The 26,169-nt window shown below is 38.3% G+C and overlaps 1 protein-coding gene across 1 annotated transcript in view; it reads right to left on the bottom strand.

Moving 5' to 3' along the window:
* Nucleotides 1–3,286: 3,286 nt before the first annotated feature.
* The window catches only part of LOC145771961 (ferric reductase 1-like), a 34,183-nt gene continuing 11,300 nt past the window's right edge, over nucleotides 3,287–26,169 (bottom strand). Inside the window, exons 2-9 of the mRNA XM_082583738.1 lie at nucleotides 19,392–19,583; nucleotides 18,253–18,415; nucleotides 16,269–16,383; nucleotides 13,609–13,720; nucleotides 11,597–11,779; nucleotides 8,670–8,832; nucleotides 6,367–6,481; nucleotides 3,287–5,710 (exon numbers count right to left, since the gene is read on the bottom strand). Coding sequence (XP_082439864.1) covers nucleotides 5,680–5,710; nucleotides 6,367–6,481; nucleotides 8,670–8,832; nucleotides 11,597–11,779; nucleotides 13,609–13,720; nucleotides 16,269–16,383; nucleotides 18,253–18,415; nucleotides 19,392–19,559 — 1,050 coding nt within the window. The 5' untranslated portion in view covers nucleotides 19,560–19,583 and the 3' untranslated portion in view covers nucleotides 3,287–5,679. The remainder of the gene's footprint in view (nucleotides 5,711–6,366; nucleotides 6,482–8,669; nucleotides 8,833–11,596; nucleotides 11,780–13,608; nucleotides 13,721–16,268; nucleotides 16,384–18,252; nucleotides 18,416–19,391; nucleotides 19,584–26,169) is intronic.

The raw sequence follows: 26,169 nt of genomic DNA, 5'->3' as shown, positions 1-26,169 counted from the left end.
ATTCATGTTGGGTGGGTGCCAGTATCAGAGATAAAGGTTTGAAGTCTTGTACAGTCCACAATGTCTCAAGACAAGTTATTTGCACTAAGACAGGTTTTGCACTAAGTATTTTGTACAGGATATCAAACTTGACAAACTGAGGCCAATAAATTGTAATGAGATTTTGGATGATTTTTCTACGAGGAAGGCTAGAAAACATTTTTCAAGTCAATCTAAATTCTTTCAATAATAAAATAGTTTATTTGTTAACTCTTATGTGTTTTAAACCAGACTATTTTATGAGAACATGATAGGATTCCTGATTCTATGCATTGTGTAATCAATATTGTTGTCAAGTAGGCTAGGTTACATTGGTTAGTTGGTTTTGAATGTTTATCCTCGGACTGACAAAGCCTTGATTGGGTATTCCTGGTAGTTTCGCATACTTGTAGAGCAGGGGTTCCCAACCTGTGGTTTGCGTACCACTAGCGGTACGCGAAGGCAGTGCTGTATTCGTAAAAAAAGCACAGGGTATACTGTTGGATTTGCCAAAATGATAAATAATACACAACATGCAAAATACTAATCTATATTTTACCATAACATGAGTTATCAAAATTGGACGAGAGGTACAAAATTGTTTTTGTACCTCGGTACGGAATTAAGTTAATGGTACACCCGTGTACCACTGGTCCTCAAAGAGTTAACCTTTTAGTTGTCAACAAGTAGTTAGTTAGTAGTTGTCAACAATCAGTAAGGATAGCATAGCCAATTAGGCACTCTCTTTGTAAAATCAGAGGGTATACGGTACTATAGTTGCTCGAAAGAGCAGAGAGTATACTGCGTATATCGCCGTATACTCTCGAATACAGCACTGCGCGAAGGTTATTCAGGTGGTACGCGGGTAGCTTCCGTTTTTTTCAAAACTTTATATTTTGTTTATCTGGCTTTGTTTACAAAAAAAAAAAATTTCCGAAGCCTGTTCGTATTGTTACGTAACTATTCTTGTTGTTTCATATCATTACGATCTTCAAAATACAGGTCATGTCAATTATCAACAAGGAGCACAGTTGCTTTGAAAAGCCGTACAACGCTGCGGGACAGTGGGCTTTAATTATGTCAAATGATTGCTCTTGATAGATATCATCTACTGTTTTATAGCTTAAGCTACAAATAGCGTCGAACAATGCTGGTTGTAAGCTAAAAATAGATCGGAATAAAATGTTCAATAACGGTTAGGGAACGTTCAAATATTACGTAACGCCTTCGAGGGGGAGGGGGGGGGTTATGCAAAGCGTTACGTTAGCGTCACATCGGGGGGGAGGGGGTTCAAGCAAAACGTTACGTAACGCTTTCGAGTACGGAATGGTAGTTTTTTGTGCTGAATTCGTAGTGAAAAAGCGTTACATGGGGGAGGGGGGGATTGAAAAAAGCGTTACGTTGGCGTTACATGGGGGAGGGGGGGTCAAAAATTCGGAAAAAAAGCGTTACGTAATATTTGAACGTTCCCTTACAAGGAATGTTCTTCAATAAATTTCTGGCTCCGTATGGCCTCTTACTATTCAACGTTAGCTTCCCATGCTGTTCCGCAGCTACTGATTTTCCCTTCCTCGTGGGATGCTAGCAGGAATTTTCAGTCATGATGAACATCAAGTCAAAAAATCGAAACCGACTGGGTGGGCCCGGAAATGACTTTCGATGCGCTGTTGGCAAATTTACACCGCGCATCGACCAATTGGTGGACAGTAAAGAAAAATCTCATTAAATTTAGTTGTGGTGCTTTAGCGTTATTTTAGTAGGCCAATATTACTCTTCTAAATAAAATATGAATTAATTGTTCTGCAAGAAGTGGTACGCTTTGCAGTAGCCTACAGAGCGTCCAAGTGGTACGAGATCGAAAAAAGGTTGGAAACCCCTGTTGTAGAGGCTCTTGAGTCTTGATCTTGACACATGGCCGGTTGCCGAGTTTGGCAGAGTGAAGTTTTCCGATTGTTGAAGTCTTGTTGCTGGGGAATTATTCCATTCACTAGGTGCCGCTGAATGGAGAGCAATCCTGAAATGCGTTGCTCAAGCGCACACCCCGAGAGTCGAATTTGCGCCGCGTGATCTTAAACCGGGCGCGTAACCACTGGGCTAACGGGGTGGATAAGCCTATAGTTATGATTATCTTGTTATGAGCAATTGAGCATTTCTCATAATGGCAATACAAAATTTGTAAATTCAATATTTCCTTGTAAAACACATTAACAACAACGTGCAATTATTTTTGACTAACGTTTTCTATTTTACAGTAATATTTAACAAAACGTTTACAATTAAATTGCAAAGTTTGATTATTTTCAAATGGTTAATTCCAGCACTTGCGTGTATGTTTCTCTATCACCAATAACTCTCCATGGAAACGGTGGTTGTTTGAAATATTCGTCTCTATAGCTGTTAAGATGGAGGTTGGGTGCCTCAAGAGGAAAATAGCCTAGAGCCTCTTTTTATCTAAATCCGGCCCTGGTTGCACTTATACCAGACCAGAAGTTACTGCAAATTCTAGATCATGTTTGTTATAGGCTATGCGGTTCGAAAGCTATGCCAGATCAGAATCTACCTTATATTTACAGAAAAAGAGTTGCCAGTTGTAAGTAAACAATTGTAAAAAAATTAAGCAATCTAAGAGTTATCTGCTATTGAAAACAAAAAAAAATTCATTAATGTAAGCTTTTTTAATCTAATAATAGTTAATACATAAATATCACTTTTAAAGTTGCAATTAACATCCTTAAATTTAGTATTCGTCTACATGAAATTTATTAAATCAATCATTTTCAGTAGCAACCGTAATAACTTTAGGACAAATGTAACTCCTGGAGACCTGGACTACCACACCGGTTTGAAGTGGGCCTAAAGTGTTAATGACAGCCTGCTTCAGGGTCACGAGACACCGCCAAATAAATTTTGAACTAGTGCCTCAAAGACAAAAACTGCTCAATGTCATCCGCATTTTACCAGCCTTTTTTTTATTGTAATGCGTTTCTTGAAAAATATCTTTGCTGTGGTTTTTACTCTCTCAAAAACCAGTGTTTACAAATAGTTTGCTTTCCAGTTCTTTCTTGCAAACTCCTACGACCTTAAACGTTTTTCAAAATTTGGACAGAATCCTCTATTTGGCAACTATTATAAACTTCGTATTTCTTTTGCTGTCAGTGAGTATTTTGAGTTTGGATAACATTGCATGACAAACATTACCTCCTGAAAACGCTATTTCAAAAACAAGCATGAAATTCTGTAAAATGCACTGTTAAATTTTTTCGCAACTCTGAAACAAAACTAACCTAGCAACTAAGTAACTGGCAACTTTGGCGCTACTACAAACTCCGCACTTGCAAGAACAAACTTTGTGCGTTGCTTGAACAAATGTGATAGTGACATCATAATTTAAGTTTGTTAAAGGATGACATTTAAAAAAACTAGGCTTCTACAATCTACAAGTCAAATAAAGTAGCTAAACCAGTGGTTCCCAACCTGGGGGAATTCCCCACTAACGGGAAATTTTGCAATTTTCAGGGGGGAATTTAGTTTTAGGATTGTAAAGCTGTTTAAGCCTGTAAGTTGGTCTAGGCCAGAGCTTTAGAGCGTTAAGGAGGAGCCCTTAACTCCCAATTATTCAAGAAACTGTGCAGTGTGCACTGACATGGATGCGAACCATCACGTAGGCCCAGGCCTACTTCTTTTTCATGCAAATTCTCGATGGTTTTCAAGAGGAAACATAACCAAGCGAGTGTTAGAGCTCAGAGACGAGCTTAAATTAATTTTTAATATCTAAATAAAATTGGAATTTGTTTCATTGCTGAATGACGACAGATGGATTAGATTCTTTGCTTATTTGGTTGATATGTTTAGTCCGTTAAATAAACTGAAAATGAAAGGAAAAAACACCAATATACGGTATAGGCTACTGTATATTCAATTGCCATCTCCGTTTGAAACAGATTGCGCATCAACATGGGTTGTATCCATGAGTCATTGACATATTAACACCATGTGAATTTACAAACTGTACTGCTTCCATGCTGGCTCAAGGCAGATTGGAAGAGAGTGATTGATTTATGTCACTGTCATTAGGAGATAGTCTTAAGGCACCTGGTTTGGGTGGCCCTTTCAGAAGCAGATGCCAGCTTTGGAAGCTTTCACCAGCAAGCTTGATAATTGAAAGAGAAAAGTTAGAATGAACAATTGAACATGTCACCATGTAGAATTATGCTGGTTGTTGATGGCAAAGAACAAGTTCTTCCAAAGTTGGAAAAAGAATTGATTTTGCAACATCTCACAGCATTAGAACTGGAATTCATTCAATATTTTCCTGAAATGACGATGACGATGACATTATGACGATGAGCTTGATTTAATACGAAATTCATTCACATTGTTGATGGAAATACAAGCTGTCTTAATTTCTAAAACAGAAAGTCGAGGAGTGCCAATCAAGCAGATTATTTCAACTTTAGTATCGCGCCATATCGGCTTACCACACAACACAACCTACCTTAGCAAATTGGTTTCTGGTAAACTTATTTGTTCTACTCAGTTGGTTTTCATCATCACAACGTTACCAGTTCAAAACAAGACAAGTAAACAAAATACTTAGGCTATACAATTTATTCGCGTACGACATCATTGTTTCGTTGACGAATTTCATTAATTATTATTTTTTACAATGAATGCAATTATACAGCACGGTTTCAAATCTGCAATTGTGCATGATTGTGCCTTTTTGTCTATAAAATTAATTATCACAGTATGCAAGCAACATTGAAAATAGATTGCCCGATTACCTTTTGTCTACACTCTCCAATCTACAGTAATGTCGGGCACCCCATTCTTATGGCACATCTTGCACATGAGCATTCATTTGTGGAAAGAATGGAACGCTAGACAGCTGTTTGCATATGGTTGACATCACTATACCATAGTAGGCTAAACTATAGACTGCTACATTGATTAGGCCTGGCAATACTTGCTGGTACGATGAGTGCAGTGAGCCTGCAATTCGCCATTAAGAGGACCACAAAACAGGCAGAGCAGTTGAGAGAATAATTTGGGCCCGGTATCAATGAGATCCTCAAGGCCCCAAATCAAGGTCCCCGGGAACCTATTCATACAATAACCAAAGAATACGCGATGGTTTCTTTACGGTCACGAGACACGAGCCCCTGAATAATTTTGGCCCGGTATCAATGAGATCCTCAAGGCCCCAAATCAAGGTCCTCGGGAACCTATTCACACAATAACCAAAGAAGACGCGATGGTTTCTTTACGGTCACGAAACACGAGCCCCTGAATTTACCCTGGGCCCGGGTCCAAAAGTACCCCATAGACCCCCCCTGTCAACGCTACTGAAACAGGTTGGACTATATTTAGCGCATTGCAAAAAAGTACAGGACTTTCTTCAAGCAAAGTAGCAAAAAATATCAAATTCAATGAATAGTTTCATAAAAACTGTTCATAGAACATGAGCATTTTTGTATGCTTTAATCACAATTTATGCATTCTGTGAGTAGGCTACAGTGAGTGTAGTCAATAGTCATACTTCATAAAAAGGCATTTTTTGAATGACTTTTTTTGAAAGATTTTAATAAATCTAATCAAACCTAGATCACAAATTTGCAAAAATTGAATATGTGGACTACGTGTACAGTTCTTATGAGTTGATTAAAGACTTTTCAGCCACATTGTAGCGAACCTGAAAAACAAATGCCTTTCTTAAAAATGTGACGCATCAAATCATATTCGAATCAGCGCCATATCTACATCACAGTCATCTTTGCTGTCGGCCCTGATATTTCAGTTGGATAAGTGAGGACATTGTGCACGACGATGCTTCAAGATCAAGCGGCGCTGATTCGACTCTCGGGGTGGGCGCTTGAGCAACGCTTCAAAGACTGCTGTCCATTCATCGGCATCTATAGTGGATGGAAGAATTCACAGACAACAACAGTTCAACAATCGAAAACTTCACTCTGCCAATCTCAGTAACCGGGTCTGCGTCAGCGGTACAAAGCCTCTCCAAGTATGCCATAATATTAGACTACGGTAGGCTACATGACATCATGATCATCCAAATTCGGTTTTATCCCCACTAGTTGGGATGGCCGATTCTATCTTTGCAGCGATTGCTTGTTCTTAAGAAAGGAGGTTAACCAAAACAAGTGCTGACGTTATGTAAGGGCAATGTATTTTCTTATACACGGGGATCGAGAGTCATATACAAGAGTCTCTCATACAAAGTCATCTCGCTCAAATAGCATTAGCACACTACAATACATTTGTTAAAAAAATGAAATGAACCTAAGTATGGGAGCTTATTTTAACAAGTAGGGATATCGGTAGGGTACTTACACTTGAACGATCACCAGACTGAGGTTTGAAGCTACATTTGAAGCTCCTGAGTGGAAATCTATCTTGTTATCCGAAACAGAACGTCCTGTTGCTGAATGTCGAGTGAGACCTCCATCTGTAGGTGAAGCAGAATTTTATGCAAAACCTTGAAGTTTACAAGCAAGCGAAAATAGTTCACTGAGACTTGAGACATTAATAGTTCATATCCTGAGATTAAAAAGGATTTTTTAAAAACGTTTAGTGCATACGTATGCTGAGGCGTTTAATCACTCTTTTTCTTGAGTACAAGATAGGCCTTATAGTGTAGCAGTTGCGTTGTTCTATCTAGGATTCTAGGCGTTGCAGTCAGGGATGCCAGCGACAAATTTCCAATAAACTTAGATTGTGTGCCAAAAAAAACCCAGATGAGGCAAAAAAAACCAGGTCCAGAAAATATGTAGTAAAGCGGTTAAAAAAACCTGCGTGTGCTTTTAGCACCATTTTAAATCATTACACAGAAGCCTCAGAAAGCTACAAATAGTGACACGTATATATAATTTATAATTATACAATATACATGCTTATGTTGGTATGGTAGTTAATATATACGGAATATAACTATATACAAAAACAAGAGCTTGGTAGGCCTATATGGGCTCACAGCAAAGATTTTGGTTCAAAATGGCCTTTATGGTAAAGCGTCTAGCTAGCAAGGTTCAATGTGTGTTTAACCAAAATTTCTAAAACTGACTAGATGTATGAGTGTATAGGCTAGCCATTACTTAAGGTTAGTTTTGACTTTTGAACTAAACTTTTTGCTGTGTGAGTTGTAGACTGTGGCTGAGGAGAATCATCATGCCTGCTTAGTGCTTACAGTTTGGTGTACAACTACGATAACTTGGTTCTTAGCAATAAACCCTGCTTAACCTTTTTCATTTGAACATAATGTTGAAAAGAATAACTCAAATTCACAATAAATAAATGTTCAGTAACACAAATAGTTGTACTACTCCAATTTTTAATCATCCACATTTTCATAAAGTTGGATCATATCTTCAGCATCCTGTACCTCACTGACTGCACTAGCTGATGCAAAAAACATTACCTTATCATTTTTGTGTTGCAGTGTGGACCATTTATTGCATTACCGCGCAAGCTCTGTACAAAATTAAAAACCAAAAAAAAACTAGATTTACCAAAATTTGAAAAAAAAAAACTTAAAACCTAGATGTGGTCAAAAAAACCCAGATCTAGGTGGAAAAACCAAGCTCTGGCATCCTTGGTTGCAGTCATTAAGCTGTGTTGCCAGGTGCATGGGATCTAGCCGACATACACAGGATAGTAATTCGGTAAAGTTTGTGGCTGGAGTAAGGTCCTGTAGCTTCTGCAAGCTTTCTCTGACGTCATTCACTCTTGCTTCACTTCAGAATTTTGGAATTTATGTAATCTGTGCAACCCGTACAGCGCACTCTTGTGTTTCGCAATGCCTAGTTGCATCTTAGCAACTACGTAGTTTTGCGGTTCCATCGTAAGTAGCTGCAACTGCAACCATAATATGTGACTCTTAACTCTTACTCTCACTTCAGTAACGTACATTGTAGGGTGGTCGGGGCTGTCAGCCTTTAGTTCTCATGTTTTCTGTTCAACGTTCTGGTTTTTGAATTTCGTTCTACTTGACATCATGTTTGCTGTGTTATATCTTCGCCTCCACACTTGGATTTAGAATAAATCATTACGTGTAGCACTGACGACTACTGTGTCCTGGTCACCCCTCGCCAACATCGAGCTCAGGGGTGCTGTCGTCGTGACGACGACTGTGTATAAGCGGACTTCTCAATATGCAACGCGCCACGTCGAGGCCTCGTCCGCTACAGTCCCATTGAAACACATAACGCCAAGCTTCATTGCGAAGGCATTGGATTTCCCTCAATATTTTCAGGTTCATTCCAAATTTTGCGCAGACTTTCAACTGTTCTGATCTTGCAGTTCCTTGCCTATCAGACCTCCAGAAGGTTAAACTTGAAGACGAGACATGTGGTTGGCGAAAGAAGAGCGGAAGATATTTGAAGTGTTGAGTGTTGAGACCATAAAGTTGTGCCTCGAGGTTGAAATGATAGTGTCGTTTCAGTCTGTTTTATTGAACGCAAGTTCAGTAGTCTTTCAAAGGCGATAAAGTTTGCTTAGATTAAAAAAGCTGCAGAATTTAGACGTAGGCTACTGAGATCGCAAAAAGATTGAAAAACTACGACAATCATTTAGAATAGCTCTGAAAACCTATAATAGATGTTATCAAAAACCCAAAGTATAACTGTCTTCATTCTCACTGGCAGTTTGTCCCACGGCGTACAAGATATAGAAGTCTTCATCAACAAGATCAAAGGTGCGATTTGCTTGATTGCTAATCTCCTTGACCACAGATCTACTCCTGGTAAAGGCGCACTTCAACACTCCATTGTAAGTTTCTGCGCTTGTATCTCGCACATCATTCTATCAAGTAAGGTGAGATAAGTAAATGACTGAAGTGGTTCCCTACCTTTCTACAGGGACAGTTAGGAATAAGTTGTCAAAGTGTGCACATCTCAAAAATCTCTGCTAAGAGTGAACCAGGGTGAAAATTTTATCAAATTGCTTTTAGATATAATACATACAGTGCGTAAAGTTTAGTATTTAGTCTAAATTTTAGCCTCTTTTCTTAAAGTCAACATCGACTATTCAAGTATTCAATCAATCAACGTCATTTTTGCAAACATTTTACAAATCCCCACATTGGGAAGCAGCACTAAAGTGGCTTAAAATAAATATGATAGACAGATGAAACCAAGCAACCACACGGCATTTAACATAATATATCAATTCTCAGTGTAGATTCTAACGATCTGTTTAAGCCTGATGCTGCGAGTTAGTTGTGGCAATATCGAATTACACGAGCTTTCGGAACACAGTTCCCTAGTCATGTGCTATGACGTCATATCACTTGTACACGACATTTGAACACAAGCAGGAGGGAGTCTCAGATTTAAGCTGAAAATAATCACCCACTTTAAATGTTTTATATACGGGAATAATTTTCACGTTGAACTTCATTTTAATAAAACTTGACATGTTACTGACAAAACGTTTCGATGCTTTACCGATAAAGGGAACTGTTAAAAAGTTAATCAATTCACGTTTGTCCGCTTGAGAGTGCGTAGAACGTCAATCCAAAAACCCTCTGAGCACCCTATTAAAAAACCATGTGGGGTAGTTGTTCGCATTACAATAAGAACGTAAAGGATTGACTTCATTATTAAAACTATCAGCATTAGAACAAATATCTTGTGCTCGCTTGAGCAGGCACTTAATTAATCCAGATTTGCAGGTAGAAGGACATAAAGCATTAAAATTAAGAAGGAGGTTAGTATTGGTTGGTTTTCGCCAAACCCAAGTGTCAAATTTGTTGCTATTAATTAAGCTTAAATCTGAGACCTGCTTGTGTTCAAATGTCGTGTACTGTACAAGTTCACTTGTTCGCACAACGCGAACTGTACATACATTGGTATGTCCACGCGGTATTTGGCCACGAGAGTGAGGGAGCACTTAGATTTAACTAATTTGAACAGAAGAAGTGCCATTAAAGACCATATATTCGATTGCCAATCATGTTTAAACAACAAACCATCCTTGAAATCTTTTACAGTTTTGCGTAAATGTTTCACCGAATTTGACACTAAAATCCACAAGGCTTTGCTAATAAAATCATGTAATCCTAGCCTCAATTCGCAGTTGTTTGCCGCAGGTTCTTCTTATATGCTTAACGTCTTTTCTTAATTCATCATATGATGCGTGTTTGCCTCGCGGAATTAACCGCCATGTGATGTGCCTTTCTCCTCTGCTTTGCCGTTTCATTCTTATGCATTTCGTTTTCAATTTAGTGTGTAGATCAGTTGTTTATTTCAATGTAGGCCTAGATGTAAAATCAGTTATTTTTCGTTAGTTGAAAAGGGTTAACATGTGTATGGCCGAAAACGTTCGTAGTTTATAGTTTATGTTCAGTTTAATATATTATGCTAAATGCCGTGTGATTGCTTGGTTTCATTTGTTTATGGTTGTAGAAAGTCCCCTCTTTACCAAAATTGTATTAAATATGATAGAGTATTCCAACAAATCAACCAACCATATACTTTTACTTACTACTGTTAAAAAGATTTAATGTGATACTCTAATCACTGTTGCCAAGTCAATATAAATAGGTTTTGTGGCCGTGCTAACTACTGATATATAGCCTACTACATAATTTTTCATTCAGGCACGTTTTTACCCTTTCAAGGTTTTGCCACCTTTTCCCGTTCGTTAACGTGCTGGTAGGTTTATATCGATTTTTGTAGTTAGTATCTTTTTCGTCCCGGACGCGTTAATGACGAAAATAAAATGATTGATTGATTGATTGAACACAGTCCACACAGCAGCAATATAATTTCACTTTTTACTACATCACATTTTTTCGCTAATCAAGTTTGTTAAGCTGAATGTGCTCAACCGCTATTTGATGAATTGACTAAATTTTTATCCTGGGACAAAAATCTTCGTTACAAGCTTAATACTGGCAGTTTTACATACTTATTGAATGTGGAAACTTTAAACTACTGATGCAGGCCCGGTCACTGAGATTGACAGAGTGCAGTTTCCGCTCGTTGTTGAAGTCTTGTTGTCTGCGAATTATTCCATTCACTAAGTGCCGCTGATTACAGAGCACTCCTTGAACTGCGTGCACAACAAACGTGCAACCGCACAAAAAAACAAGATCAACGCACCCAGGGGCGCCGGAACGACTTTTGACTGGGGGGGGGGGGGCAGGATTATGAAAAAAGGCACTTTTGTTGCTGAAAGGCCATTTTTTAAGTTTTAAGATATAGCAATAATGCTCATCTATCAGCTCATTATCGAGTAATGATATATTAAGTGCCCGGTATACAAAGAACAATGGCACGAAAGAGCATCATGCTGTGTTATAGCCTAATGATGTAACCTACTGTGATACAGATTTTTGTGCCGTGAATATTATTTTGAGACAATAATGAAAGATTACAATTAGGTTAAAAGCAAATAGCAGAAATTGTTATATTGCAAAATGTGCGGTAGCTCACATGACCTTAAAAGGGCACTATTGTCCCCTCTGCCCCCATCCACAGAAAAATTGAGGGAAGGGGGGCATCCGGCGCCCCTGAACGCACCAATAGTAATAATCGATAGATGCAATAAAAACAAAGCTCACGGCAGAGTCTAGAACAGTTGGACGTTGTTGACGCGCTCTTATCACGCCAGATGTAACTCCTGTAGCAGTGCAGTAATACAAGTCCGCGTTCTCCATTTGGTTTGTTGGTGCAAAAGCGACAGCTGTGTACTGGCCATTTAAACCTGTTCCTCCGATCAATTCAAATTTGAATGACATCGAATCCTGAAATGAAAATGGTGGTTTGATACCGAAAAAAAATTAATGCTCTCAATTTGCTTGCAATACCCTTCCACAACTTTGACAATTTTTTTTTTTAAAGAATTGATAAAAAAGCACAGAAAGATATCTCAGCTTTTTTTTTAGACTCAAAGCTGTTTTCAATTCGTTAGGTAAAGACAATAACTTTATCCACGCTAGATTCTTGCTGATTTTCAGTAACTGATGTTTCAGTGAATCAAAGCCAGAAAGGGACTGGTTAATACTTCAAGCTTCTTGCTTTGTAAAGCAGCAATTGACTTCCTATTACGTCAGTAATATGTTTTTGTGAACAATTGAAAAAGAAAAAGGCTGACCAGCCCCATTAAATATTATCACATGCTTCTGTCATAATTGGCTTTATTACACTACCAGTGCCGACCGCGCGTATGCACGCGGTCACCCCTGGACCGCACTGGTCATTTGATAAATAGATAAATCTGGTCTTTTTGTTTGCCAAACTGCATGAGTCTGACAGTTTTAGAAAGAGGAAGACTTGTATTGTCTAAAAGTTGAAAGAAATTACTAAGTTTGTATTTAAATTTTTTCTGCAATTATCAATTATTTACAAAAACATGTCATTTTTTGTGTAAAGTGAGGTATATCCAGTTCTTTCTTCGCAAAACGCGTCAATATCTCCGTGACAACCTTTGTGCGACAAGCGTAGTACTTGCCTGACATTTACCGGTGAAGTTTATCGCAGTTTGAAATTTTTTTTCAGATATCTAAACGGAAGCGAAAAAAGTCAAAAAAACACAGAATTTTTGTAGTTTGTTAGAAATTTTAGTAATTTAAGGCATTTTAAAAAGAAAATACACGAAATTTGTAAACATACTGTAAAAGACTGTTGAAAATGCAACAACTTTCATGTTTTGATTTTTTTTCTAGCAGTTACGGTGCTCAAAATACAGCAGTTCAAAATCAAAGCCTTTGCTCAAGTTAAATCCTGAAAATTTCTTTAAAAAAAAGCGTGGCACTGAAAGGGTTTTAAGTGAGACCTGAATGGGGTTTACTTTTCACCACTTCGCCTTCTTTGCTTCTACACCTCATAGGAAATACGCATTTCGTAAGAGTTGTAAGTATAGTTTTGGAAGACAGTTCGCTTTTTTGTACCACAGACGGGCAAGGCACAACAACACAACGGAGTTACATATTTGCAAATAGTTTTAACAGTTGAACGTTTTCGGCTTAACTTGCAGTTCCTTGCTTGGGCGGATCATAAATGGAGTTCTGAATGGAAGTCAAGCGCCACCAGACTCTATTCGTTCATCCCCGACGCCGACACACGCCCCATCGGTCTAACACTACCAACACAGGCATGTGTGCGCCTCAACCGTCTCCGTACGGGCGTCGGGCTTTTCCGCTCAACCATGCACCAATGGGAAATGGCCTCTTCCTCCTTTTGTGAATGTGGTGCCGAGGAACAGACCGCAGACCACATCATCAATGACTGCTCCATCTTCAAGCCACCTAACGGAGTGGAAGGTCTGCGTGTCATGGATAATGAAACCAAAGACTGGCTGCTCTCTAGTAGCCTTCCAGCGTAGTCCGGAAACATCGTGAATCTGGGGTGGTAAAAAGGATAGACCCTAAGCCCCAGACGCTCACACGCTCACACGACGACGACGACGACGGCTTAACTTAAACTGTCATCAGGAGTATGAAAATATTCGAAAAAAAACGCAATAAATTTCAACTTTATGAACGTAACTAGCTAACAGGCTAAATAACAAGAAATATGCAGCGATAGCAAGAAATACGCAAGTTAAACCAAGAAATTATAGAAAAGTACTTACATATACCCAGGACACAAACATGCAGTCAGAACTTCCCGGAGTACAATCCATAGGATTACTATAACATCGCTTCTTCATCTTACCACAATCTTCCGCTGGATTTGGATTCGAACTGATCAAATAAAGATAAGTAAAAGTAAATAGAAAAAAAACCTAGAAAAACTGGTGAACGTGTCAAGGTATGCTACTTTCCATTCTTGGGAATTTAACCGTGTTTGAAAATTTAAACGTTATTAGGATTACCAGTAGAGTACAGTTACAGCTTGCGCTTTTCTACAGCTAATCTACAGAATACAGCTAATAATTAAAGCAAGCCTCCTTAACCTGTAGGTAATTACCCCAGGTGGGGTATTTTGAGGTTTTCTATGTTTCATTGAGCAGGACAGGGCAAAAATTAATTGTTACCAATTTTTAATCAAAGTTAATTGGTTGTTGGTTTTGATATTCCATTTAATTGATTGCAAAACACCCGTAAGTGAAAACGGAATTAATTTTATGCTGCTCTTTGGATGAGTGATGACTGGCGCAGAGACAAGACTCTCAATACAACGATTGTCGTATATTTCAAGTGCAGTGTGAAGAGATGGGAGCAGACCACGTAAATCTCTTGCATCATACGGACATACGATGACTCTCCCGAGGCAAGGTCCTGACCCGTGTGATGAAACTTCGGAAGGAGATCGATATCTTTTCGAAAAGGAGTCGAACTAGAAAGCATAGCCGTCTCCTAGAAGATGCAGGATCATGTATTCTTGACGAAGGTTGACTATTTGTGAGACTTTTTCTCTGACGTGAACGCCTTGAACGTTCGACTGCAGGACAATTAATCTCTCACGCCGATCGCCATGAACAAGGTTGTGGGATTCAAGAGGACGCTGGATTTGTACACAAGGTGCGTTAATGATGGCGATATGTCCGTTTTTCCGGAGTTGACCAAGTTACTGGAAGCTGCTCCTGACACCCAGTTTTCCTTTCGAGAAGAGATCTCACCACATCTTGTCGCTGTGACACAAGCGAATGAAGAGTTTTTCCCAGGCCTGGCAAAACGAAGAAGTGATGCCTGGATCATGCAACCATTTACCGCGGACGAAAACACATTTCCTGATACCCTCGTTCAGATGAAGTTAGAGATCCTGAGGCTGAAAGAGGACAACTGTTTGAGGACCAATTTTTAAGATGGTGAAAGCGTGGTCTCCTTGTGGAAAACCCAAAGAGAGGATCACCCTCAGCTGGCGGAGGAAGCCCTTACAGTTTTTGTCCAGGCCGCATCAACGTTTCCGTTGTGAAGCAGGGTTTTCAGTCATGCTATCCATGAAGACCACATTTTGAAACAGGCTTGTTAATAATGGGGACTTGGAGTGTTGCCTCACTATTTATTTCATACCAGTCAACCGTTTGATGGCAGCGAAGCAGTTTCAGGTCTTTCACAAATGATGTTTTTTGGTATTTGGTATAAACAGCATTGCGTTTTCTGTTGGCTGCTCAGTTTGTATTTAGGCTGCTTAATTGTTTATTCGTGACTGAACAAATTCTATTGTTGCTTTATTCTTCTCGGGTATCGGTGGAGTAGTGGAGATTCTCAAGATACTTAAGTGGGATAACGGGACAGAAAAGGTTAAGAACTGCTGCATTAAAGACTCAACTGATGACGAAAATAACTTAGCTTACAAGCTACAAAGTAAAATCTTTAAAATATTTCATTCAATCAAGAACGATTATTACAGTCTGCATCATTTCTATCTTCACTTAACTAGCGTTGGCAAAGTTACTTATTTAGCAAGGTTTAGGCCTATTGTTGTACAAAAATAAAGTGAATAGCGAAAAATCTGAAGTTTAATCCTAAAAGTACAGGAGCAAGTGTAAGTAAGTTACCAGGGCTTTCGAACAACTTATTTATCAATGTCTCGAAATCGCATTTTAGCCTGTAGGCTTCACCAAAATGTCAAATGAACAAGCACCTCTATATTACAAGTAATAATGCATTGCATTGAAAATGGTAGAGTTCTTAGCACTATGTTGAAAACCTTTTAGTATTTGATGTTCAGTAGCCAGGTCAGACATGCCGGAAGCTACCGTATCAGACGTTGTCAAACTTGGGCTAAACAGCCAATCATTTTCATTGCAATGCATTTTATCTTGTTAGACTTAATAATTATTAAATACAAAAAATAGTCGTCCAGGCGATTTGATGCAGTGATGCCTTTTGTCTGAAATGAATTCATAATTCAATTGGAAGCCCTGGACCAAAATCTAGATCGATGAAAGTTTTGAACTTTGAGTCTGCATTGGTCACACATTCAAACGTTTTGAACTAAGCTCCAGCAGGTTGCGATTGAAATTGAGCTCCAATAAGCAGAAATTAGGCTGCAATGACATAAGTAGGCTACTCAATGATCAATTAATATGGATCTTTTGACATCACACCAAAAAAAATGGCTTTTTCTGGAACCTTAATTTCTTCAGTCTAATTTATAAAATTAGAAAATAAACACACATTGTGTTGCTAACATTTGCATCTAGTGAGTGGCTATAAACTTATCTATACCATAGCACAAGAATTGTGTTGATCTTATTTTGCCAAATGAATAGAGAACCTTAATAAATCAAATTAGAATCTAAGGCACCATTGCATCAGTATAACTGCATTTCTTTTCACATACCTTGTCATAGGTGTTGTTTGGGTAGTTGGCGCATCTGTAACAGTTGAAGGAAATCTAAAGTTGATATTTTCCGGAGACGCCCAACGATCAGTGCTGGCATGTTGCTGTGGGTTGGCTAAAGTTTTGTGCGATAAGTTACATAAATTACAAGAATCAGAGTTTGTAGCAGTTTTACTATTTATTCTGTAGAATACATCAAATACAGTTATTTATTACCCTCTAAAACCTCTGCAATAGAGTATAAAGTAAACCTCTACTGCAGAGGTTTTAGAGAGTAATAAATATATTTGATGTAATTCCTTCTGCTTGACTTTTTGCTTGGCATTTATTGATTATTCTGTAGAATATATGTGGGGAAACAATGCAAGTCGTTTCACAAATGTGACAAATAAGACTGGAAAACTTCAAAAATAGAATCAATTAGTGAGAGTCCAATAGTAACATGTTCCAATGGGGCCTCACTGACTCACCATCTTGTAAATATGCAGGACCGTGTTAATCACCCCAGTACTCCCCGCCGGGGGGCCCATGACTGATTAGGGGCCCACACATTTTAGTCTGTCTAATGATTTTCGACGGTTTGAAAAATCAAAATAAAATCAAGCAAGGCAGCGTTTTTCTGTTTGTGATTTTACTTTTTTTTCATGTTTTTTCATTATTTTTTTTAAGGAAGTGAAAGTTTTTTTTGTGTCAAAAAAAACTAGGAAAATGATGCAATATTTCGAAGTCAACAATGCTCAGTCAAATACCTACTTAATTAATAATATTGAAAATTGGTAAATTTCAATGTGAATGAAGTGGAAATATTATCTGTAATGGGGAAGGTTCCTCTTGATAAAAACAACATTATTGCTCATAAAAATGCCTAAAATGGGACCAAAACAAGATTAGGCCTACATTTGTCAAAATATTCTGGGGGGCAAGCCTCCCACACCCCTTTCCGTTTCATTTATTTGAATATTAAGTTGCATTGCATTGTTCATTTATGTTGCTAATTTTACTTTGTTAAAACTTTGGTCCTTTCCAAAGTTTTTTCTAGATCCCTTTCCGTATTGTCAGTAGACCTATAGCCTATTTAGCCTATTAAGTATTATTTTCTTTAAAATCTTAAAGGTTGTTTACTTTTTGCTAAACTGATGAATATAATTTTTTTCCTACATTAAAAGAGTTTGCCGCTCTAAACGATTTCTGGTCCTACTTTTAAGAGCAATCACTAAACATGTCCACTAGTGGATTTCGGGGGGTGTGGAGCGAGAAGGTGCTCACACGGCCCTGTACATGTGGTTCAAAGCTTCAGACTACATACTACATTATTTATCAATGTTCAATATACCAACCTCTGGATAGGGATAGACACAGGGCCGTTGAAAAGATAACTTGAGCTCGGTAGGCTACCATGAAAATCATCGATACCCAAGCTAAGACGATTCTTAGAAAAACGCCCTATATCCAAACAGTACTATAGGTAGTTTTTTCAAGTTTCGGGCCCCTAATAAAGATACGGGCTCCAAACCTAATCAAAGGTCCGGGTCCAAACGTACCTCCCGGACCCCCCCTGTCAATGTTACTGGATAAACATGTGGACCGTATAACGGTCAAAGAACACACAAACTACTGGCTGCTGTGCTTGCATGAAATACCGTGACCCACGACAGCCTCAAACGTAAGAAGAAGTGAGATGTTCATGTCATTATGTTAAATTATCTAGCCCCTCATGGCAATAGCTTAAGACAATGCCAGTTAAAGTTGTAAATTTAAAAGCCTTAATGTTTGACGATCATAGCAGTTTGAAAAAGTGTTTTTGACTAATTTTTTGACTCATGAACATGTTTCTATACCACAATTACTTAAGAAATTGGACGGTGGGCTATATAGGCCTAATGGTTCTCAGATCTGAGCAAAACTTTACTAGGCCTACCATTTTTCGAAAACTAAGAGGTTTTTCAATTTTTCTTTCTATTATCATAATGCTGATATCACTCACTTGTCCACTCTCCGAATGCTTGAATAACATAATAATTTGTTGTCAAAAGATTGAATTCTTCATCTTCTCCTCCGGAAATTTCCTTTGTTATATTTGCCGCTCTTCTGAAAGTGCACATCGCCACCCCATCATCAGTGCTTGCAGTTTCCGAAGTCAACCCAGCCTGAAAGCAATAGGCTACAACAATCCACAAACTATTTCTTACAAGTAACAAAGTCTTTATGATATTATTGAATGGATCATTTGTGAAACATTTAAATGTCATAAACCATCTCTTTTAGGAGTAAGCCTGTGAGATTGAACTAAAATCAAAAAATGAAAAAATCTACTTTTTATAGCTTGTCATTGACAAATTATTAGTTGCGTGGCCTAGTGGTATCCTAAGTTTGCCAATGCCCAAGACCGTTGAGATGATAATTTGGGCCCCGTACCAATGAGATCCTCAATCCTCATGCCCCTAATCAAGGCATTTCTAAGAAAAACGTAATATATTCAAAGAATACGCGATGGTTTCTTCAAGTTTCTTGGCCCCTTGGAAAGATTACGGGCCCCTAAAATGATCCAGGGTTTGAGTCTAAAAATGCTCTGTCCCCCCCTTTTATCAAAACCACTGCGAATGCCTCTGCTCAAAAAGACGTTTCTGTGTCTAGGCAAGACGTGATGGTAAAAGGTGGATATAAAAAATGACATCCTGGACAGTGGACAATGGACATCCCACTATAAAAAATGACATCCTGGACAGTGGACAATGGACATCCCACTATAAATTTTCTGTTAAAATGGCAATTATACTTCTTCAGTTTTTGATTAACTTTTCCACTTTTGCTATGTGTGTATTACCGTATCAAGTTTAGACTGAAATGTTCCTAGTACAAAGTTCAAACCAAAAGCTGTAAAACGTAACGTTTCTATAGATACTTCAAACATAACGAAGTCTGTTTAAACTATTGAAAAATTGCTTTCAAGCTCGCGAAAAAGTACAAATTTTTCATCAGTAGCCTGCCAGTTTTTCGTTAATTTATGTGCCGTACCAAATTACATTAAGCTTATAATAGAGAGTAGATTCAATGGAGAAAGGTTATACAAAATTACGGCATGAAAAATATTTATTAGTAGGCCTGTATTCGATGCACATTTACCGGTAAGTTTGCATCGACTACTGGAATACTCCGTCGAGTTCGAATAACGGCTGACCGAAACTGACTTCCCGTGCAAAAGTATACGTCAGCATCTTCCATGGCACCACTTGGAGAAAATCCCACTCCATGATATTGAGACCCTGCCCCGGTGCCTCCGCTCATTTCCATAAGGAAGTTATTTTGCTCCGAATCCTTTAAAAATAAGTTGGTGAAACGACGTAGCTAGAATTTAAAGTTTAAGGGAAAAATAACTGCTTGGGGGAAGCCCGAGGGGGAAAATATTGGGTACTACGACAGTTTATCGAACGACTATCGATCGAACGACAGTTATTCGAAACGACAGTTTATCGAACTACAATTAATCGAACGACGGTTATTCGAAACGACTGTTTATTGAAACGACTGTTCATCGAACGAAAATTAATCGAACGACTAACCCTAATCCTAACCCTAGAAAAAATTTGTTTCGGGAGATTCGTCGTCCGATAAACTGTCGTTTCGATAAACAGTGGGTCGATTAACTGTCGTTTCGATGAATTGTCGTTAGATAAACTGTCTTTCGATAAACTGTTGTTCGATAAATTGTCGCGTCACGAATTATTGCAATGTTTAAAATAAAAAGTTTGTTCAAAATATAGCGGATGAATGCAGCCAAATATTTATGAAACGTCATTTAACATACAATACAATGTCATTAAAACTTTGTAATAGTGTTAATAATATATTTTTGGGAGGCAAGATACAATCTTTGGGGGGGGATTGCTTCTCTAAGCCCCCTGTGGTTACGTCTCTGCGCTGGTAGCTTATGTTTTACTGTTTAGTAAAGAAACTGTGATTTACAAAGAAAGGTCCGCCCCGATTGTTCAGTTGGTTAACAAGCGGCGCTGGTTCGGCTCTTGGGGTGCGCGCTTGAGCAGCAATGCATTTCAAGGACAGCTCTCTATTCAGCAGCACCTAGTGGATGGACTGTTTCACAACACTTCAACAATCGGAAACTTCACTCTAAAAAGTATCAATCTTGGTAACAATGCCTGCGTCAGTCACTCAAAGCCTCTAATCGACAAGTATGCAAAACTGCCAGCAATGACCTATCAGAGGCTTTCTCAGTCCAGGGATAGATCCAAAATCTAATCAAAAACCAAAGAGACACACAAAACTGAAATGCTATCATGCCTCATTGCAAAATAATTCTTTAGTTGCAACGTCTTCCTGGAATTTAAACAGGTCCCAGTAAATGTTGCAGCACCTATTCACTTGCACAATGGTGTACGCAAAAAGGGGGGCTTTGGGCCATATCCTACCTTTTAAAAATTTTTATTAAAGAATTATATTTAAACAAACGATTTGACTGGCATTTGGGTATTAAGCTAGCAGTCATAAAGCAGTCCTCAAATCTCATCAGAAACAGACAAAAAGCTGAAACCATGGCCTAAAACCCCTAACTCATCCATACGCAGCTTGAGGCAGTTTATTAATTTGTAAGCCTACCAGAGCTTCCCGACTTGCTGCAATGTGAAGAAATTTGCCAAAGATGGTTTGCCATAAAATTTGATTTTTTGAAGCACGGCCAAGTGTGGCCACGTGTTTTTCAAATGGGTGACAGTAGTCATAAACATAGCGATATTTGTTAAATATTAAAAGTACCGGTAACTTTTAATTTGTTTCTGGTATTAATAGGCTATGCCTGCTATACTGTAGTTCTCACCATGGGTTAGGCTGCTTAATTTTTTCTAAATACTTTTGTGCTGATTTTAATGGAAACACGTTTCAGTAAAATCAGTCATTGCTTTACAGATCATATGACACTGCACTACCTTTTTAGCTTTATAAAAGAGATTTGAGAAATCATTTATATAAACCAATCAGATGGTAGCCTATAGGCTATATGATGACAAAGCATAGCTTATGACATTATCCATTGTTCTGTTACAATAACCAGACACTTCACTTACTGAAGTTTTAATTAACTTAAAAGTATGATATCTAAATACAGAACATAAATACATACGTAAACAGAAAAGAACATCATTACTCTGTAAACATAGGAACCTAACACCAGCTAACAAACTCAAGACTGCAACGAGTTGAAAACACAAAACACCGCGTGTACCAATAAAGAAAGAATGCCTGCGTCCGAAACAAAATAATAATGACGTCACACACGCGAATCAGAAGAGCGCACTTTCATTACACCCATCAAGTTTAAATAGGCTACATAGTAAGTATTAAAATTTCCTGTCATTTATATTGATAAAAACGTCAGTCAACAATACTTTGCAAAATTTGAAATGCGTTGGAAAAAATGACAACAGTTTGGTTTCACATCGTGCAAAAAATCTGGTGACCCTAATCTGCAAAGCAAAATCAGACAACAAAACCAAACAAGCAAAGAATTGAAGCTTAAATTATAAATGTGGACCTAGGCAGAACAACTTTGTCAAAAAAAAAATGAAGCTTGAATTATAATTATTGATTGGCCAAGGGATGACAACCTTGTCATTATATACGACAGTTGCTTTAGGCCAGGGCTACTCAACTGGCGGACCGCGGTCCGAATCCGAACCTTTTGGGTGTTGAAGGTGGACCTCGGGCTTCTAGAAGAATAACTTCATTGCAACATTTTAGGGCCTCTTTAAACAGATTTCCATTAGAGTAAAGCAATTTTTTGTGATTATCTAAGGAGCTGGGGGCTTCGCCCCCAGACCCCACAACGTTTTGCTGTCTTCTCTGATGTGCGATCCACACAGCTACAGTACAGTACAAAGAAACACAATATATTTTTTCATTTTTTATTTCTTTATTTGTGTCAGACAAATATCCAAGTTCGTGTTATATCCTACCTGAAAAGTGTTCGGGGCTCGTACTGGTTGTTTAATTTTCGTGGTTGCATGTGAAATATGCACCGGACCGCAAAAATATTCAACTTGTCAAAATGGACCTTTGCTAACATTAGTCGAGTAGCCCTGCTTTAGGCCTATATAGTATATAATGCTACCAAAAAAGGATTTAAATGAACAATCAATAGGCCTAATTATTTTCTGAAAGAAATGTGACGAAATCATTTCGAAATCATCATTTGGTTTTTCTCAAGGACAGTACCAAGGTTGGAAAATGAAGCTGCGTTTCCTTTTTGAACTGGACGATGCCACAGCCATAGTTTTGCTATGAAAGCATGGATGGCATCATAGTCTTTGATGCGATTAGTATTTTTGCCCTGCAGGAGCAGATTTAAATTATTAAGGGCTTCAAAAATGTCCACGAGATAGGCCAACTCGACGAAGCCAGATTCCGAAAGACACTTCTACAACTTCCGCGGCTCCGCCGACGACGATTGGCGAAAGCACTCGTAATCTTCATTTTTTTAAAAGAGTCTTTCTTGCATAGGAAAAAAGCTATAGATTACTTTGGTGGTCAAGGTGTTTTTTTTTCGAGATGACGCTGCGAACGAGTTGGTCTCAAACCGTCGTTGCTCAGATTTTAAAAACATATCACTCATTGTGGTACAACTTGGTCATTTACTATGGCATCTATAAAGCAAAACTTCAGATAATTTTTGTCATACTTTCTTTTTTCCCCACTCATTTTATGTCAATAGAACTGATTATTTAAAAATAAACTTAATTAAATCAATGCTAAAATTAAAAAAATAGTTTACGCATGGTACTATTGTATAGTTGGGAATACTGCTGAATAGCCTCTGTCACTTGTTGGTCAGTCGTTGCCATTATTATTACAAAGCTCGAGGTTGCTGTGTCAGAAAGCCGTTGTTTACGAGCGTTAAGGTGTCGCGCAAATATTTAGCAACGTCTGTAAAACATCACAAAGAATGCGAGATTTGACTACAACACGCTCTACAAACACTGTGCCACTGTAACATCAAGTTTCATTTTCAACAATCGACTGTCCAGCGTAGTTGTGAAGACATGTTTAGTCATAATTCATGCAGAGTTTTTCAATTTCTTGCGCCCCCCCTGTGAGCCTCACACGCCCCCCAGTTTAAGAACCACTGGTCTATATGGTATGTTATCATCTTTGTATTGCTCCAAATGTTTTGAAAAATGGATATTAGCTCTAAATATGAAAATATCAAGTTTGAACAATTGAACTTTAAACTCAAGTTGTTTAAATGTGACATCACGTCAGTCACATTCGCCTGTATGTCCACAGCTCGAAGGCATCGATCCATTTTTCCATTGTTTGTGACTTACAACTTGGTGCATGTATAAACACAGATTGCAGCCAAAACACTGATGTAGCCCAAACTAGCAGACTGTGGTAGTCTGTTTTCAACACTTTTATTTTCAGGTGAGAGTGTACATCATCGTGTGTCATTTCAGCAGACCTAATTGCGTTTAAACTAAACATATGTGATTGCTGTATAAACTGTAGTATCAATAAAAAGATAGTAGGCAAAGCTACTTTACAACTGCTCATAAAAATCTCGCTTTATTTTTAGTTAGACGATGGAAACTTTCGAACAAACATAAAAAAAACTTGGCATTGCTACAAAAGGAAAAAAAATATTGAGAGAAATCGAAGAACTTTAATTCCAAAATTTCCAGCATTCAGACTTTTCCGTATATAACATCTCATGTCGTGAACGAAAATTCTTAATCATTTTTAGTATAAGGGAACGTTCAAATATTACGTAACGCTTTTTTTCCGAATTTTTGAGCCCCCCCTCCCCCATGTAACGCCAACGTAACGCTTTTTTCAATCCCCCCCTCCCCCATGTAACGCTTTTTCAGTACGAATTCAGCACAAAAAACTACCATTCCGTACTCGAAAGCGTTACGTAACGTTTTGCTTGAACCCCCTCCCCCCCAATGTGACGCTAACGTAACGCTTTGCATAAACCCCCCCCCCCCCCCCCTCTCCCTCGAAGGCGTTACGTAATATTTGAACGTTCCCTAAGCAGAACCAATAAATTTCCTTACCCAAGCGAAAGAAAAGACAAGGCAAGTTGGTTCAGTGACATTACAGTTTGGTGTATTCCACACACACATCTTGGTTACCCCACAGCTAGTGGTATTGAAGGCAGCGTGGCAAAAACCACAATACACTAATAAACAAGCAATCGTTTTTAGCATAAAATTCATTTTTGAAGGTATTTTAACAAACTTATAACTGAAATAGAAAAACTATGTCATTAATTTCACGTTATAGCGATTGGCTTGATTAAATATTTAGGCCATGCAGGGCCGGATTTATCTGATGGGGGGCCCGGGGCACTTTTAGATGGGGGGCCCGTGCAAAAAAATTTCACGCCTTCGGCGCGGAAAACCACCTCTACGTCTACAATACCGTAGCATTAATCCAGCACTGCATAGCATTTTGCAGAAAACTTCAAAGGCTAAAAGAAAAAAAAACCCACAAAATCACATTTTTCCCACGTTGGGGGGCCTTTAAAAGTCCGGGAATTCGTGCACCCTCAGCCCCCCCCCCCTTAAATCCGGGCCTGGATACAATATTCCTAAAGAAACACATTGGTCACTCACCCAGTTAACATTTGAATTAACTTGTTGCAGTGTAAATAAAAATATGAGCCAAAATTTTTCGAATGTACGGTATTAAGAAATATTAGGTGATAGCCTATACCTCAGACAAATTTTTGAAATTTTACTTTTAAACGCCAACAAGGTAACTATGGAAACTCTTTTGTGATCATGAAACAGTTGATTTAAGACTTACCTTCTATTTCCAAACAAATTTTCAAAAAAACAGTTTTAATTTGTTGAATTTTGCCTAGTATATTCGCAGACAGCAAAATCCGTCATTTTTACATTGACTCAACGTCTACAGACGTTGAATGTCGAAGATTTGCTTCAAACTTTTGCCATTTCCTTGCACGTTTACTTGTGTGAACTGTGTTTCCGCATTTCATCATTATCATCACGTGCCGTCTTCGATCCGAAGGTTGGCTGTCATTTGCTTCCACAAGTCACGTTCTTCCGCTACTCTTTTTGTTTCTCCGATGCTTGACAAATCCGCCCACTGTATTACGTCATCTCCTCATGTTCGTTTCTTTCTTCCCCTGCACCTCTTTCCTTCCACCATACCTTCAATAACCAATTGATGTAACTGTCCTGCCGATCCTCTCAAAATATGTCCCGCGAATTTCATCTTTTGTTTTGCTAAGTCGTTTGCCCATCTATCTTGCACTCCGATTCTTTTCCTAATTGGTTCGTTTGTAATGTGTTTTTTATATGATGTTTTTAATATTCTTCTGTAGCACCAGAGTTGAAAAGCATTTATTTTTTTGCTATAGGTCCAACTTTCACTTCCATATGACATGACTGGTTTGATGTAACAAGATAGAAGTCTCAGTTTTAATTGTAAATTCAGTTCCGGCATTTGTAATGTAACAATAAACAAAACTGAAGGCTAACTGTGGAGAAATCAAATTTGAGAAACAGTTTTAAAACTGTTAAACTGAATGCAACATTGTGCGTAAGCTTGTTTCCAATGTAAAGCCTCGATTTGACCTGCTCGTATGGTATCAGCAATATCTAATTTCCAAGTGTCCCATTTGCAACAAATTGCGTGCCTTGTATAGTTGTATTTTGAGGTGACAACATTTCGTCTTTTTTAACTTCCAAATTATCTCTTTGCAATTTCATAGCACTATCTCACATATAGCACTATTCTCAGTATCTTGTGGCCATAACAAAACTATGAAAACTCTCACTACAATTGGGCTGAAAGATAAAAGTTTTAGAAAACACCACTGGCGTTTCATCACATTTATTCCGAACTGACAAACTAACATGAGATAAGG

This window comes from Aplidium turbinatum, chromosome 6 (assembly GCF_918807975.1).
Source record: "Aplidium turbinatum chromosome 6, kaAplTurb1.1, whole genome shotgun sequence".
Lineage (NCBI taxonomy): Eukaryota > Metazoa > Chordata > Ascidiacea > Aplousobranchia > Polyclinidae > Aplidium > Aplidium turbinatum.
The sequence above is the reverse complement of the archived record's forward strand: the minus strand, read 5'-3'. Positions and strand labels throughout refer to the sequence as shown.